Source organism: Nicrophorus vespilloides, unplaced genomic scaffold (assembly GCF_001412225.1).
Source record: "Nicrophorus vespilloides isolate i.1.1-1 unplaced genomic scaffold, Nicve_v1.0, whole genome shotgun sequence".
NCBI lineage: Eukaryota > Metazoa > Arthropoda > Insecta > Coleoptera > Silphidae > Nicrophorus > Nicrophorus vespilloides.
In genome coordinates this window covers 27,875-43,939 of record NW_017098430.1, presented here as the reverse complement: position 1 = coordinate 43,939, position 16,065 = coordinate 27,875, and the positions used below count along the sequence as shown (strand labels likewise).

The 16,065-nt window shown below is 34.4% G+C and overlaps 2 protein-coding genes across 12 annotated transcripts; one reads left to right on the top strand and one right to left on the bottom strand.

Annotated features, from left to right (window-relative positions):
* Positions 1–536: 536 nt before the first annotated feature.
* On the bottom strand, positions 537–14,279 carry LOC108562449 (endophilin-A). 11 transcript variants are annotated; one of them, XM_017920793.1, is made up of 14 exons: positions 14,076–14,278; positions 13,820–13,900; positions 5,551–5,603; positions 5,264–5,332; positions 4,860–5,210; positions 4,731–4,797; positions 4,639–4,647; positions 4,342–4,398; positions 3,212–3,297; positions 3,045–3,148; positions 2,891–2,979; positions 2,008–2,082; positions 762–877; positions 537–693 (listed from the first exon to the last, which is right to left on the bottom strand). In XM_017920793.1, the coding sequence occupies exons 2-14, from the start codon at positions 13,821–13,823 to the stop codon at positions 574–576; spliced, it is 1,200 nt and encodes a 399-aa protein (XP_017776282.1). In that variant the 5' UTR covers positions 13,824–13,900; positions 14,076–14,278; the 3' UTR covers positions 537–573. The 11 variants fall into 11 exon arrangements, with proteins under 11 accessions (XP_017776282.1, XP_017776272.1, XP_017776281.1 ...); XM_017920783.1 differs by having other exon boundaries at positions 2,735–2,979; positions 14,076–14,277; XM_017920792.1 differs by lacking the exon at positions 2,008–2,082 and having other exon boundaries at positions 2,735–2,979; positions 14,076–14,279.
* A 931-nt stretch (positions 14,280–15,210) lies between these two features.
* On the top strand, positions 15,211–16,007 carry LOC108562440 (protein KRTCAP2 homolog). Its single transcript, XM_017920770.1, has 3 exons — positions 15,211–15,326; positions 15,389–15,674; positions 15,734–16,007. Exons 1-3 carry the CDS (start codon positions 15,323–15,325, stop codon positions 15,840–15,842), a joined length of 399 nt encoding a protein of 132 aa, XP_017776259.1. The 5' UTR covers positions 15,211–15,322; the 3' UTR covers positions 15,843–16,007.
* Positions 16,008–16,065: the final 58 nt, after the last annotated feature.

Below are 16,065 nucleotides of genomic sequence, written 5' to 3'. Positions count from 1 at the left end.
CCGTGCCACGCGATTCCAGGTGCAAGAGTGTGGAGTTAGGATGAGCGCGGGAAACGGTCTTCTTAGAAATTTGAAGACATCAAAAAAACCAGTAATCTTCTTTGCGGAGGAAAGAAGTCGCCCCACAAAAGAATTAAAATGTTCAGCAAAAAAGAATAGACAACTTAAAACTAGCGGAAAGTTACTCATCATAAATTTTCTGTTACGCGCAATTTTTTTTTGTTACTTTTCATCTGCTTTGTTCATTTTACATATATATACAAATTAAAACTTAATTGTACGTATAACTCCTTAAACGAACCAAAAAAAAAAAACGTTGCTATAAAAGAAAATTGCATCACATGTTTTTTTTATCCTTATTGGAATATAGCACGGAAATTCGTTTTTTTTTGTTTTTTAACTCTCTCTAAATCATTAGGGTAGTTATTTTTTTCAGAGTTAAAAAAATTGAAATCATTCGGACAAGCAAATAGCTGGAGGGTGCGGATATTTATGTTCTGTTTTGATGACTAAAAAATAAATTAATTGAATTCTTGTTTGCATGTTGCTTTTACGTCCACCCTAGCCGGTCACTCATGGTAAAGGCACATCGACCTTCACGTAAGACACTGGAAAGTATCCTGTGCGGCCATTCAGACTGCCCTCGAACCAATTCTCGTCGATCTTATTTATCAAAGTGATCACTTCGTTTTCCTGGAGCAAAATATTTTTCTGTCAGATGCCGTTTCATTTTTTCTTTTTCATCCGATGTTGCTGCTTACCTTGAATCCCAGCTCGCCTGGATTCTCTGGCTCGAATTCGTACAAAGCTGTGCAGCATGGAGCCCTAGCCAACGGAGTCTTGGCCGGAGATTTCATCGGGGACGGCAACGGAGATGCTAAAATCATATCATAACCAAATAACAACCAATCCCTTCATGTTTAACTACCTATTCTACAATTGTCGGAATTAAGACAACATACGGGCAACCGAAATCTGCAGATTTATTAAGCGTAATTGAAAATTGATTTCGTATTGTATCTAGCAGACTCCAATCGTTCGACACGATATTCCGACATTTATTCCAGAATAGGCCTAATTAAAAATAATAGTCAAACCAAAGAAATATTAAGAAAAAAAAACTTCCTAATGAATTTAGCGCAATTACTTTTTAACTTCACCTGAAAGTTCTTTTCTACAATTACTTAGATTTTCGATATATTCGATAAAGTTTTTTTAATTGATTACTTTTACATAATACAATGGTTTTAATTCATTCATTTGATAAGTAACTTATAAATGTAAGTTAGGAAGTCAAAGTATCGAAAAATGCGTGAAAGATTAGTAGGCACAAAAAGCTTTCGTTCCATAGTCAAATCTATAAGGCACAAGAGTATATGATTTCTTAAAAAAAGAAGATGAGAATGTAATATATTCCAGTAAATTCAGTAGGAAGTAAATAACGGTGAAAAATAAATAAACCGACAAAAACATACATTTTTCTTTTCTTCAAATATTTACAAGCGTAAACGTTTGCAGAAAGTTTGATCAAATATGCATACAGAATATGTATGTGTTGATGCGTTTGACACGTCGTAAAGTTCTCGATGTCCTAGAGACAGGCTTATATCAATAACACGGCTAGTCCAGTTTTCGCATTTCAGACTACAAATATAGCCATAAGCGTAGGTTGGTTTTACGTAAATATTTTCATTTTAATATAAATATAATTCTCGCCTGTCTCGGGAAATTCGAACCGCCACACGTACTAACGCAGGACATTTAAAGGATTATCATTATAAAATAAAAGAAGAACGCCGGATGATGTCATCCAAAATGAAACGAAAAAAATGATAAATAAAACGAATCGAAAGTAAGATGATCAAACCAAGGAAGAACGAAAATGCGAAGGCACAAGTGACACATACAAGTAAAGCACACATAAATGCATTAACTTTTTTTTCGGTCTTTGGTACACATATAACAGTAGAAAAAATATATATATATATGCAAGAAACATTGAGTTACCATTAGCAGAATGCTGTCCAGGTAGCAACTCTAACTGATGAGGCTTGTGTTGTGGTGAAGACAGTTGTGACGAGCCTAGCAACACATCATTTTCAGAACAACAACTCAAGCATTTTAAAGTAGTCCTCAGTCGAGCACAAAAGGACATCTTTACGCACTACTCAAACACAATTCTAATCAAACACATAGAACACTGATCACTCGAGCCTCCATGTTTTCTCTATTTTTCCTCCTATTTTTTTACTTTGCATGAGCCAAAATTAGTTCTGGAGCTTTGCCAATAAAACACGTTCCATACAGATACACACAGATACACGCACGCACGCACACAGCTCGGTAACTACATCAGAAGAGATAGAGATGCCTTAGGTATAGGTAGAGAGACATGCAAGTTCAAGTAAACCGTGCCCATTGTCATGAACAACGTTTGGAAGAGTGTATACGACAGGTAAGAAGAGGTTGTTTCATATTGTATAATGCGACAGGGTGAAAGGGTTGATGCAGTAAGAGAGCAAGTGATATAAATATAGAGAGAAAAACTATGAAACGAAAACAAATTAAACAAAAAGAAAATCATAATAGATGATCGATATGAAAATAATATAGTAACAATATTAGACCAGCTTATTACTTATCTTTAGCTTTACGCCGTGTATTAGAAAACAAAACAGAGGATTAGATACTAAGTTTAAATAATAATAAAATAATATAAAAAAAAATAAAATACCTGTACAGTTCCAGGGGTCAAATGGATCTGGTCTGGGCATGGTTTGAGGTTTGTTGGTGATTGGAGGTTTGTTGTTTATGCTATATGCGGGAGGAGGGAAATTATGAGGTGTGTATGCGGGTGGCGGAGCTGTTGGAATTATGGAATTAAATGTACCATTCATATCCGACACCGCCTCTATATTAAGATCTGCAAGTGATTTCGGTACAAACTCGATCTTCGGACGATTGGCCGCCTCGTCTTTCCTAAAAACATAAAACACACAAAGAACGAATGATATACTCGAACCTAGATCAAATATTTCAATTACTTTTCCAACAAAGTCTCGGTTAGTGTTTTCAATACTTCAGCGCACTGGCTATGATATTCGTACATCCCCTCTGCGAACGTGGCTAACTGAGAGATTTGCTCCACCTAAAACACGCAACACCTGGGTGTCAAAAAATGGACCTATCCTTCATCACAGCAAATACTCACATCATTTTCCAGCAAGTTAAACATTCCCATTTGAGCAAGGTGCAGAGATTCAGCAAATTTATCCTCGGCCATCTTAATCTCATCATCTGTAATATGTGAACCTGTGATGTCGAGTAACAGGCCACATGCAGGAACAACAAAAACGCAACAAAAAAAGAATAAACACTACTGAAAACAAAATCTGAACTAAATATAAATCAAACGTGAAAAAAAAATACAAACGAAAATTTTTATACAAAACAAAATCATATTCGTCAAGCTTACGAATCGATCTACAAATAATAACAGTTACAATACGTGGACCCAAGAAAAGAAGCGACTATTCAATTACTTTTTCAATAACTGAGCATTCCCTGATTCCATACCGAAACCAGGATCTCATCAATTTGAGCAGGTTTTCCAAGTCTTTTACATCCGCAATATAATTTTCGATCAACTTCATTTCTCCAAACGCCAATTACATGGCAGATTACATCCTTTTCTGAAGTTGGTTGCCTATGTCAAATGTATACTTGTATTACTTGTATTCCAAATACTTGTTTTTCTTTTAAATTCAAATAAAAATAATTGATTGACAATTTTATTGATATTGTTTCATTGTTAATTGTTTAAAACATAACGTTAGAACGTTAACAAGAAATTGAGTGAGTGTTTAGAATTAGTTAATGTTAATGCGCGTTGTAACCGAAGAGCAGATAGTCAATCAAATGAAATTTACTGTATCTAAATATATGCAGTAAAAGAAAATAGAAAATGAAGAGTAAAGTGCTTACCGGAAGCAGGCTAAATTCATTAAACCGTAATGAGTCGCAATCAATGGCTGCCCGAAATTAAATGCAAGTAAATCTGTTAATCTCGCATTGCTGCCGGCGGGTTTCGAATAGAGCTTTGTAACAGCGTTGTTTGTCTTTATTGTAGTGGGAGTTTGAGAGCCCTGATGGGATCGCAGAACCTGGTGGATCTTTATTACCTGCGGCAGCTTCGACAAAGTCCAATTCACGTGGGACTTCCATTAGCGACAGCTCACCAAGTTTGGAAAACCATTATCACAGGAAAAATCAGGGAACACTCGTTCTACTTAATTAAAAAATACGTGACAGAACTTATATAGTTTTTGGTGTGGAACATACCAGTACTTCGGCCCTGAGTCTTAACAGGGCTTGAGTAAGGGCTCAGTGCGCCCTTAACTAATCATGCAGAGAACATTCAAGAAAAGAAAAAAGAAAAATAATAGAAGAAGAATAGAAGAATACAAAATGAACAATAGTTATATCAACATTAAAATAGAAAGAACATGCTGTATAAATTAAAAAATATACTTATTCCAATAATTTTTTTAGCAAAAATTATATTGGCTCATGTATTTTTATATATATATTGAGTATTTATATATAGATGTTTTGAATAGTTAGCCGAAAAATAATTACGTTTTGCATCTAGAATTTAAATTCAGAGTTGGTATATTTTGCAGAGTGTCAGATATATGATGTTATTATTGATTGGAAAAAATCAAACTGACCTTTGGCCTGCCTCCTGCGTTTGCAATCGAAATCGAGTCGTCTTCCCTGTAATTTTTTCCGATGATGCTGCGGACCAAATGTAATGATTAGGAACATGTTGATTGGCGAAGATACGGGCGATATCTTACCATGACCTCTTTTATATCTTTCGTTTGAAGGTGATGCAAGGGCTCCAAAAAGTTTTGCTTAATATTGTCATCAAGTGAGTATTTCACATCGGCCATTTGCTTCAAGGATTCGCCCATTTCAACCATGGCCTGCCCGAACATACTGTCATCTCCTAACTTACGGCCGTAATGGAGCATGCAATCACCAAGGACACCTTCCGGTTGAGGATAGGTGTTGGATTTTGCTTGGCCGCTCAACTTACTAATGCCTTTGACGGCAGCCATCTTGGCCCTAGCAGTTGGATTCGGCTGCAAGTATTCCTTGGTTTTCATTTGCAGTTCCTCGACCAGTTCATAGGTGACATCGGTTTTCTACAAAACGTTGTTACTAAGCACATCAGCGAACGAGGGCACGATCATAATACCCTCTCCATTTCCATGAAGTCCAGGTCCAACTTTGTCCCTTCTGCTCCTCCCATCTTCTCCGTCATGTACTGTTGATATTAATAAAATAGTCGTTAAAGTAGCTCTAATTAATTGCGAAAGGGCTTCACATTGCTTGCGTGGGCTTCATTCATAAGGGATTACATATTAAACAGCCCTCGCGAAATCAATCAACCCACGCAGGAACTACGTACTCTGTAAACCCTTGTTAACGTACGCCCACGCAAGCATTCCTCTAATACACCGTCGCCTATGCGACGATACCCACCTGGTTGCATTTGTTGATCTGCTTCTTTAGCCCTGCGAATGCCATTTTGGTATCTGAAACAAACAAACAATAGTACTGCATTCATCCACCAAAGCGGATTATCGGTGACATTCATTAAGGAACAGAAGTAAATCTCTAGCACTGCTGGAGAGCAAGCAAATCAATGCTGTCCTCCAATTGCCGGAGCTTACGTCTGCTCGAATTGGATTCCTGTCCGCAACACAACTATGCCATGATTGCGCTGCCACAGTTTAAATGGAAATTGCAATTTCCTCGGATCATATTACATTTCTTTGGGCTCTGAAAACCTGTCAAACTAATTTCAATGTGGCAGCACATCTACTTGAATATTGATGAAGGTCCGAGCCGTGTCTCATCATAAATTTCCATATAACGGGCATTATGGCATTTCAATCGAGCGTTTACTCCAGATCACGATTTCGCTCTTATGTTCCGTAACATTTATATCTAAACCTGTTCTGAATTTATTTCAAAATTTCTCCTTCGATAATATTGTCTCTCGGATATGCTATCAAATTCCTAATGGATGCTCTAATCCATCAATCATTGATCCACATCATTCATTAGATATATATATATATCTCTAATCTTGTCCACGCAACTAAAGTTGAAGTATTTCTCGTTCAATTAAATTATTAGGGAATATGATTCGAATTGACATACTTCAATATTAAAAGAAAAACTAATATAATCATTGAATACAATATTATAACAGATAATCGTGCTTAGTTAACTTAGTTATAAATGCAAAATTTGCGAAATCACGTTGTTCGCAGTGAGAGATCTTCATGTGTTATTCCATCAAAGGGTCACTATAAAGACTGTATTGTTGTGATTTAGCTTACTCGGTAACGCACAATTCGCAACGCAAAAGGTTCCATACAAGTCTAATCAGCGCCGCTCGTTATGCAATCATTTCGACAATGAACGACAATGGGGGATCATCCATTAAGTAAGAACTATATTTTCCATTCCGTTTCTGAGAATATACACGAATTTGTTTCAATGTAAGATGAGAAAATCATATTAAATAGGATACGGTAAACCTCAAGGAAATATTTTAGTGTCTTTATAATTTAATGATCAAGAAAATATATATACACTGGTAAAAAGTTTGCAAGAATAAGAATTCAAAATATTTTTTTTGACATTCACAATCAAATTTACTGAAAGTGATCATGATTATGTAACGACGAAAAGATAATATCGGATGAGTGATTTTCTATTAATTAGCGCTATGTGGTTACAACCACATGCCTATTTAAACCACAGTTCGAAACCGCGCACAATTTAGTAAAGCTCGATTATGAATAGAAATGTAGATACTTCGACTCCTAATTATGCAATCGATTCGATCCAAATTAAGATGAATAGTAAACGCTTTACAAATTTCCTGGCATTAGTAGTTTTCCATGAATCAATACAAAACTGATGCATAATTCACTTCGGAAAACAAATTGTTAGTTAGTGTAACGATTCAATTAATTAAATCCAAATGGGAATTTAAAAAATTAACGCATAAAAGCTAACGTTCGTTTCATTAAATTCGAACGGAAAGTTTAAAAGCAATCTAAATTAATTACGAAATCCTTTCAATGCTGCAAATTGAATGCCTCTACTCATGCAGAATTTGGATAAAAAAAAAGAGAAGAAGTCTTATTGGGGAAAATTGCAAACGAGAGAGAAAAACGATGAACTTTTTATCGACACGATTAAAAAGGGCTCGCCAATGGAAAAATACATTTTTTTTTTTGGATTAAAACGAACATCGATTTTGTATGAGTGAAATGTCGTGGAATAGATGCTCAGCGCATCGAGAACCACTCGAGAGGAAATAATTAATTGAAGTATGTTTAGAGGTTATAACTCTTTGATTTTTCCGAGTCAATTATATGAATCCAGTAGAAACCAATGGTTTTTGTGTATACAAAGGCAAAAACCCTTCAACTTCTGACGTCGAAAAAAAAATCTCTATACACAAATAACATCGTATCTCAGAAGCAAGGAAAACAGCACTGAGGAGCTTTTTTTTGTAAGAGCAGATATTAATGATCAACTTAATTTCATTAAGCAACCAAAATGAACATATCATTTGTTGACCCAAGATTAGTTATCACATATTTTTTTGACGCCGTCCATAGGTTTCTTAATGTTTCACAACAAACTCTAGTAGAAAGGAGAAGATTTATTAGATAATACAAAATACTTGGTTGAAGAACCTCATTATTCTAATAAAAGGGAGACTTAATAACTATTTTAAATTAATACACGAATAGTCGTAAAGACACCATAAACAAAGTTTTTGAAAGTTCTTATTATACAAGGAATTTGGAAAAACAAAACTATTTCACTTTTATTTTGTCCGCTTCTACGAAAGCTGAAAATGTAGAAGCTAAAAAGGTATATATGAAACTGAGCGTTAAAAGCAAAGATTTATGAGAAAATTGCGTAAGTTGTGCGTTATATAAAATAGAGTGCACTTAATTATTGAATATTGAATTTTGTATGAATCTGTAACGCTGATAGTTGTAGCAACTAACAATATTGATTTTATATATTAATTATTTTAGTTAAATGTTCTTTACAGACAGAGGTTGCAGTTTTTCCAAGATGAATTATTTATTAATTTAAAGATTAAATAAATAATATTAAAAAGTGTTTCTAATTAATTGTGGAAGAATAGAAAGAAAATGAAGACTTCGTATTGAAAGATTGTATATTAAAAATAAATATGGAATTGATATAAAAAAGATTTCAGGTAGAATCATATAATAAGAAGATCGTTGAATGGAAAAGTCGTTGCGGAGAATTTGTAAGAAGTAAGAAGTCTGAAATGAATAGCGAAAAGGTCAAAGGCGATTAGAAGAGATGATATTATAATGGATGTAATTAAAAAAAATGTAATTAAAAGTTGAACCTCGGTTGGGGTGGTGGGCATTGAAGATTGGGGAATATCTTGGGAAACGCTTCCCAGCAGTTATCGTCGAAAGAAAGAACAATAAGGCACACGCGATCTTTAATCGATTCGAAATTGTACATTGGCGAGAAAAAAAGAGTTATTTAGCTTTTGCCTAACACGCGATGCAAATGAAATAATGTCGAGGGCGATTTCAATAAAGGTCCACTTAAGTCTATGTGACACATTATCCTTTACACACGGAAGTGATTTGATTAGGACAAATTGAACTGGATGGATGCAATCTTGGATGAAATCAATGAACGAAACAACCCGAATCCGCAACAACAACAACAAAAAAAAAGGAATGGTACAATAGCGGAAATATGATTCGCCCATGGGGAGCGATCGATTCGGATGAATTGGGATGCGGATTAATTGGGTGGTTGGTCTGGGTTGCGTTTTCGCGAAAGCACAGAGGGTAGTCTTCTGGTGACCTAAATATCTCTGCACCTTGACATAATTTGAAGGGAATCGATTTTCCGGAGCGACTGGAAGAGGTTACAACTTCCTTATTGCACGCATTTTCCGTCTCTTGTTTTCTTCCTTTATCCTGCCGCATCCGCGCTGCAGGATTCTTAGGAATCGATTCGTGCCGAGCTAGCTAACAAACTTTAAGGTCAATCTAAATGATGAATCGCATGGGTCACGAGGTAAAGTGATACACACGGCACTTAATGAATCGAAGCCAAGATATGAATGAACTACTCGTCACTCATGTGTGTGTATGAGCGAGGAAAATAATTTAAAAATACAAAAATTGTAAATTTTAGCTTTGAAGGAATATTTGAAGAGTGGAAACGTACCTTGGGATGGGTGTCGTTGCTGTAAATCCAAGTAACGGAAACGGAAAGGAACACTCTAACAAACTACCCTCGGTCGAGCTAAAACGTGGACGAGCCTCTGGACTCAGGAACAGAAGAGCGCGCGATGCGCTTTATATTGTAGTTATTGACTACAAGCAATGAATTGCCATGGCGCAATCTACTCCGCGCACTTATCGATACCTAATGCCACACACATACATGAAGCCACCCCCACGTCCTTACCCACACAGACGTGTATACATATACTGGCAGCCACCCCCACGCTCATACCCACACACAAGTTAAAACATCCACCGACGTTTTAAGGGCGGCTGTGCCACCCCCGCAACGGCAATGCTGGTGGGAGTATGCAAGCATTCCAAAAGGGCGGCCCCAGCTACCCAAGTTGGCGGAGCCGCCCAAAATCGTCTCCATTTCGCATATAATTTGGCATGAAACAAACAACGAGGAAGTCGAATATATACTATATAGCGGAAGAAGTAGAACAAGATGGAAAAACACGCCTGCAAATGCAGCGTGAAGATCCGAATTCGCCTCACCCTTGGCGGCGATCGTTACATAACCCCGACGCCGCCCCGTTCGCGGAATCTCTAACCAATTTGCTAATCAACCAAATATTGCGTTATACCATGAGCTGGGTATTATGCTATTACCGATTCGATTCTATAACATACTATTTCCCTAGTTTTGGCACTCTATAATGACAAATCAATCAGAGAAATTATTCGAAATAATGTAAATCAAAATATAAATACAAACATATAAGTACTGAATGTCTACTGAATTTGCTAATGAAATGTTTACTTAGAGTTTAAGTGCTGACGATATTTGTAACACATTATGGCTTCGATATGTATGGAAGGAGCATTTTCAAGATCCCCAACAATCCCACAATGCAAAAAACTCAAACCCTCATTGAACCATACTAATTCAATTAATTCCAAAACTAATAAAAAAAAAACCAAATGCATGAAACAAATCAATAATTGTTTGTTTTTTTCATGAAAAAGTTAAAAATTACAAAAAATAATCTAAAAGATGAATAAATCAAATTAAATATCGTAATTATATAATGAAACTTATTTTTTACTAGAGATATTTATGTGTAGTTAAGATATACATAATTTTGTTAAAATCATATCGAACTGTATAAAATGAATGTTGGTGATGTAGAGGAAAACTGAGGTAAAAAGGAAGATGTATATTTGACCTTTAAAGAAATATTAATAATATTCAATACATGATATTGAAAGAAAATGTAATCAGTCTAGTGAATAGAATCGCATTACAACATGAGATGTAATCTACTTTACATAAAATTAAGTTTATATATTACATTTAATATGCTCCACCAAATTAAATTTTATCCAAAAGGTCGCATCCATCAAAATCAATACATATATTTTTTGTTGTTGCAATATCAATACGGATTTTTTTTTTAAATATATCAATCACAAATATATTTTAGGGATGATGAAACATGAAAGCATTCACTAGTTAAAAAGGTTCGTTAAAATTTTATGTAGGTACAAAAAAAATGAACGCGAAATAACTATTGATATTAATAGAAAATAAACACATTATTATTTTCGTTTCTCTTCTTCCACATTTCATGTTTAATGAACGTGCCGGTATTTTATCGAAAACGCAGTGTTTATTTTGCGCTCCGCAAACTCGAGTAATTGATTGCATTTATATAAAAAAAAAATATATAAAATAATGAAAAATGGAATCGATAGTGGAAAACGCTTGTCCAGTTGCCTTGTGTGGAGAAAGAAGGGTGTTGAACCCACCCTTAATATCAATGTAATTGCACCGTGATCAGGAATACTGAACACTTTGGACAGTTACACATTAAATATGCAAAGGTTGGCTGTAATCAGAAGACCACCGACGAGGATAATGACAGCGATATTCGCAGTGGAAACACCTCCACTCTAGTCACAACATCGATATTGCTTCTATTTACGTAACCTAACCATTTGCTGGTTTATTTTCATCAAGTATTTTTGGCTTCAGGGAATCTGAACTTACTTTAATTAATATGATTCAAATTTTAGAGAAAGGTATATTACACTTTTAATGCTACCTTCTAAAATTAGTAAAATCAATAAATTGGTTGAGTTAAGTCTGCATATGAAATGTTTGATCACAATCAATATATATATATAATCCTTGTTAAGGAAATTGCATTAATTGGACCACAGATATATCTTGACCTATGGTGGGAATTGGAACGTGTTCCATAATTGCTTTCATTTATACTTCAAAGCAGAATCTTCTGTTAGTGTACACACTACTCGGTATTCGTTGCATAGGTTACGTTTTTGGTAAGTTACTTGACTGGTAACTAGTAACGTGTACACACATATATACAAGTGTATATTCTGAAGCTATCTCAAAAGTATATGTAGCAACTTCGAATTATCCTAAGTATAAGTTATAATAACATATTTTTACATAAATCTACAATCCCAAGAAACCTAATAATTTTAAACAAATATCAAGGGAAATTTCATATTAAATTATTGATATAAACAATTTCTTATAAAATAATATATTTTTATTTGTTTTAATCGATGATTTTTAAACTCGGTAATTTGCAAATTAAGTTTGATTTATGATAAAGTTAAAAATATCTTTTAGTATTTACTAAATATGGGACAGAGAGAAAGAAAGAATAACATTTTTAGAACGTGACAAATATAAATACAAATTGATTGATAGATAGATTGAAACACGCGTAATTTCTTATATATAGTTGGAAACGTTCCAGCTGGCTGCACAAAATGTTTTTAACTTGCATAATGACAAATCAATCAGAGAAATTATTCGAAATAATGCAAATCAAAATATGTCGCACAGACATACATTTTTAAACAATCCGAAGGACGTCAAACTTCAAAATATTACTTAAATTATTATTAAATGAAATATTATTATATTCGTAAGAAAAATTATTTACATAATAACTAAAATATCAAGAATGAAAATTAGAACTGTATAAAATTTTCGTTATAATATTTTATTCAAAGAAATATCTGACTGAATAGAACTGAGATTATTTCCGCGACGCAGTCCCTGAGACGTGCGTTGAAAACTCCATTAATTAGATAATGGTAATAAATATGTAACGAATAAAACGTTTTGAATCGAGAATATGAATTAATTGTGCAAAAATTGTCTACCGAATCCAATAAATGTACATCACGAGAACAGTCGATACTTGCAAGAAAATAAATATTCCAATTAGTTCAGAAAGGATTATTTGCGGAATAAGGATATTACATTTCCTAAAGGACTGAACGGAACAGGAATATCCGATCCAATTGTGCGAATATGCACATATAACGTTATTAATTAAGCAATGTTAATAAACATGTAATCAATATATCATTTAGTAGTATCGATAACATAAATTATGTGCTTAACGCGAACCGTCTATACTTGTCCCCGGTATAATAGATGCATTCACCGGGGAGAAACAAATAGTAATCCCGAATGCATCGCATAAATCATTCGCGGCGCGGCATTAATTGCATAATGCTTCTGAATGCACGGGCACCGGTGGATAGCAGGCAGCGAATTTTCATTTTTTTTTAATTGTAAGCAGTTTATACAGACAATTCCGAGTCCCCGGCTTATTATTACTTCATCTCCGTAATTAGTATTGTTAGGTGAATTCAATTGCATAACGAACAAAGATTTCGTTATCAGTAATAATTGCACGGGCCACCACTGCGTAATGTTCCAATAGGATTCAATTGTTGGAATTTTCGGGGATGCTATAAAGGGATATGATGGAATTATTAGGTAGGCTTTGGTAGTGCAGATAATTAAATCACTATCCGAGAGCTTTCCGAGCGCGTATTCCACCCCCGCAAATGGCGACGGACAGCTTATGGCGAAGGGTGGTTGCTGCATTGTTAGGCCTAAACTTGTAATGTCCAACAAAACAAAATACGGATGCTGAATATCAACGGATTATCAAGGCGTTTACCCTGTACTCACTCCCACGCTTGCATCCTTTGATAACAGCGAAGAGGATGAAATCATCTCTTCGCAAATCTGATTTTCTTTTTTTTTTGCTTGCGCTAAATACCAGGCAAATTGATTTTGTGCGCGCGTTTTCTTTCTGTCTCTCTGCAAATGGAATGGGGGAAGGACTCCAGGGACCGGTCGCGAATTAATAATGATGTAATAGGTTTCCTTTACACGAAAATCAAAAGAGAAAAATATGAATTAGGGGTAGGTAACTAGTAAGTAATTCAGACCAATAATCCTTGTATCGATTGGACCTCCGTAGCCACAAAGGGCATCTCGTCGTTCGCCCAAATCCTCCCTCTTCATTTTTTTTTCTTTTTCGAGCTTCATTTCAATAAATGTTCGAATATATCTTTTTTTCGCTGCATTCTGTTCACCCACTCATCTGTAACCCAGCTGTTTGAAGAGGATTCATATTTACCCATTTCAAAAACGATTTTCGCCAGAGGTTCAATTAGTATCTCTACTACTCCTACACTGCATGCATTTGATTAAATTCAGGCTAGCAAAGAAGAGAGAGAATTGCAATTAAAACAAATTGATAAATAAATGTATAATAGAATATAGAAGAACAACTTCAAGTTGCAAGCCAAGGGGGTGAGAAGGTTCGTCCTCTGGACCAACGGGGAGGGTGGTGGAGAAATGTGTATGCATGAGCTAAGTGGGTGGTAACATACCCTGAATTTGTCTTCGTTGTCGTCTGGGTGGTGAAAACTGCTTCACTTGTCGGTTTGAATGGTTTAGCGCGAATTTTTCTCTTTGCAATCAGGAATTCGAAGATTTTGGTACGTACACAGCTGCGCCTAAACACTGTTTGACTGGATTCAGAATCCGAATGAAACTGAATGAAACTGTCAAACGCTGCCACCGCCGTACTAAATCAAAGATGCATCAGTGCTACCACCATATGTATCTTATGTATTATGCAACCATATTATCCATTAATTCTTAATTTCAGCCAATACCCATTTATTCCTGGATCTCGAGTAGTCCAATACTTAAATGGTTCAATAAATAGCTTATTGTAAAAGTATATCTTTTCTACTAAAAATACGAAATATATGGCTATAATCAAAGGATTATCCAACCATATCCTACTGTCTATTGAACATAAAAAAGTGAACATTGACCAATAAAAGTCCAATTGTAATCTACAGTAATCCTATTGGACGGTAAACGATAGTAAAATCAAGTTTAAATATTACTATAAGCTGTTAGCTACTAATAATAGTGTTTACTTGTTCATATTTGATTATATTATATTACTGTATGAAATGATAAAACAAAATACATATAATAAAAATATTATCTAAGTCTTATAGGAAATCACCAATATTAAATCTTCAACCTGAGTACTTTTCAAATTAGAATTATAACTTCAGATCAAGTGTATTTAAATAATCATTTCTTAATTAATAACAATATACTTATTAATATATTTTAATCAGAAAAAGCACACTTTATAAAGTAGCACAAACTGATAATAGAAATTAACATTAAAATTGTACTAGTATCAACTTTAATTAAACTATTTGTGTTTACAATATTAAATGTATTTTATTAGTTAGTTATTATCTTTCAACTTCTTCGACATATCTAATACTCAATATGTACTTTTCATAAAATTGCAAGAGATTTAGCATATGTTATTTAAATATAACTATATTATTTACCAAATATACGAGGAATATTAAATATTATCAAAGAAATATCAAGTATTAATAAAGGTCAAAGAAATTTTAAAATGTCTATCCAATATTGATACATTTTTTTGTGAACTAACGCCCATTGAAGTTGGTAGCCGTGCATAATAGCTTTAATTTGACAAAAACCAGTGGTACATCAAGTGTAAGTGACGTTGTTTGTCGGCATTTTTGTTTTTAATCATTTAATTTAATGTTTTGGTCAAAATAAGAACTTAACAATGGGTAAGTGATTATCAGGACATCACTGTGGTAACTTTGTGTAACATTCATTAACTTCTTTGTAGCTATGTCCAGTGGAATCTCATTCACCATAGCCCTAATCAGTGCAGTGTTGATATTCTCCGGAATGCAGATGTACAAGCCCTGGTTGGTCTCCAGCCAGATGCATACTATATTAGGAGGATACTTGGGTTCCATATTATTTATTTTCATAGTAACAGCCTGTGGGAATTTGGGAAATGTTGTCTTTGGGAAGTCCATGCAAGTTAAATTATTCCCTGAGGTGGCATTTTCATTAGCTTTAGCTATTTTTTCAACTGGGTCCATTCACCGCGTGTCAGCTACAACCTGGTAATTACTCTGTAGATGTTTGGTTGAGTTTTGTCTGAAATGTTTTGTTTTTGTTTTAGTGTGTTGTTTTCTCTTGTTGCACTATACTATATAAACAAGCACTCTCAAAAAGTATATGCAACACCAATCACTACAAATAGTGCACCATCTGGAAAGAAGAGGAAATAACTCATTTACTTTAGTAATATATATATATATAAAACATATACTCTTAAGAATCTCTTAAATGTAATCATCTAAGTTCCAATAAAAAAAATGTAACTTTTATTGTCTACTAGACTCTTAAATGTAAGATGGGTTTGGGACAAAGAAATAAAATACACAATATATTCCATAGCTAAATATTTAATAAATAATTATCATAATATTATTAACAAAATTATAATTACCA

What these genes read in the sequence shown, in the direction of transcription:
- LOC108562449 (XM_017920783.1), bottom strand. An exon ending in ACTTCATGGAAATGGAGAGG is followed by an intron (nt 5,211 to 5,263) that starts GTATTATGATCG and finishes AACGTTTTGTAG; the next exon opens with AAAACCGATGTCACCTATGA. An exon ending in CAGGCGAGCTGGGATTCAAG is followed by an intron (nt 694 to 761) that starts GTAAGCAGCAAC and finishes ATTTTGCTCCAG; the next exon opens with GAAAACGAAGTGATCACTTT.
- LOC108562440 (XM_017920770.1), top strand. An exon ending in CGCGTGTCAGCTACAACCTG is followed by an intron (nt 15,675 to 15,733) that starts GTAATTACTCTG and finishes TTTTTGTTTTAG; the next exon opens with TGTGTTGTTTTCTCTTGTTG.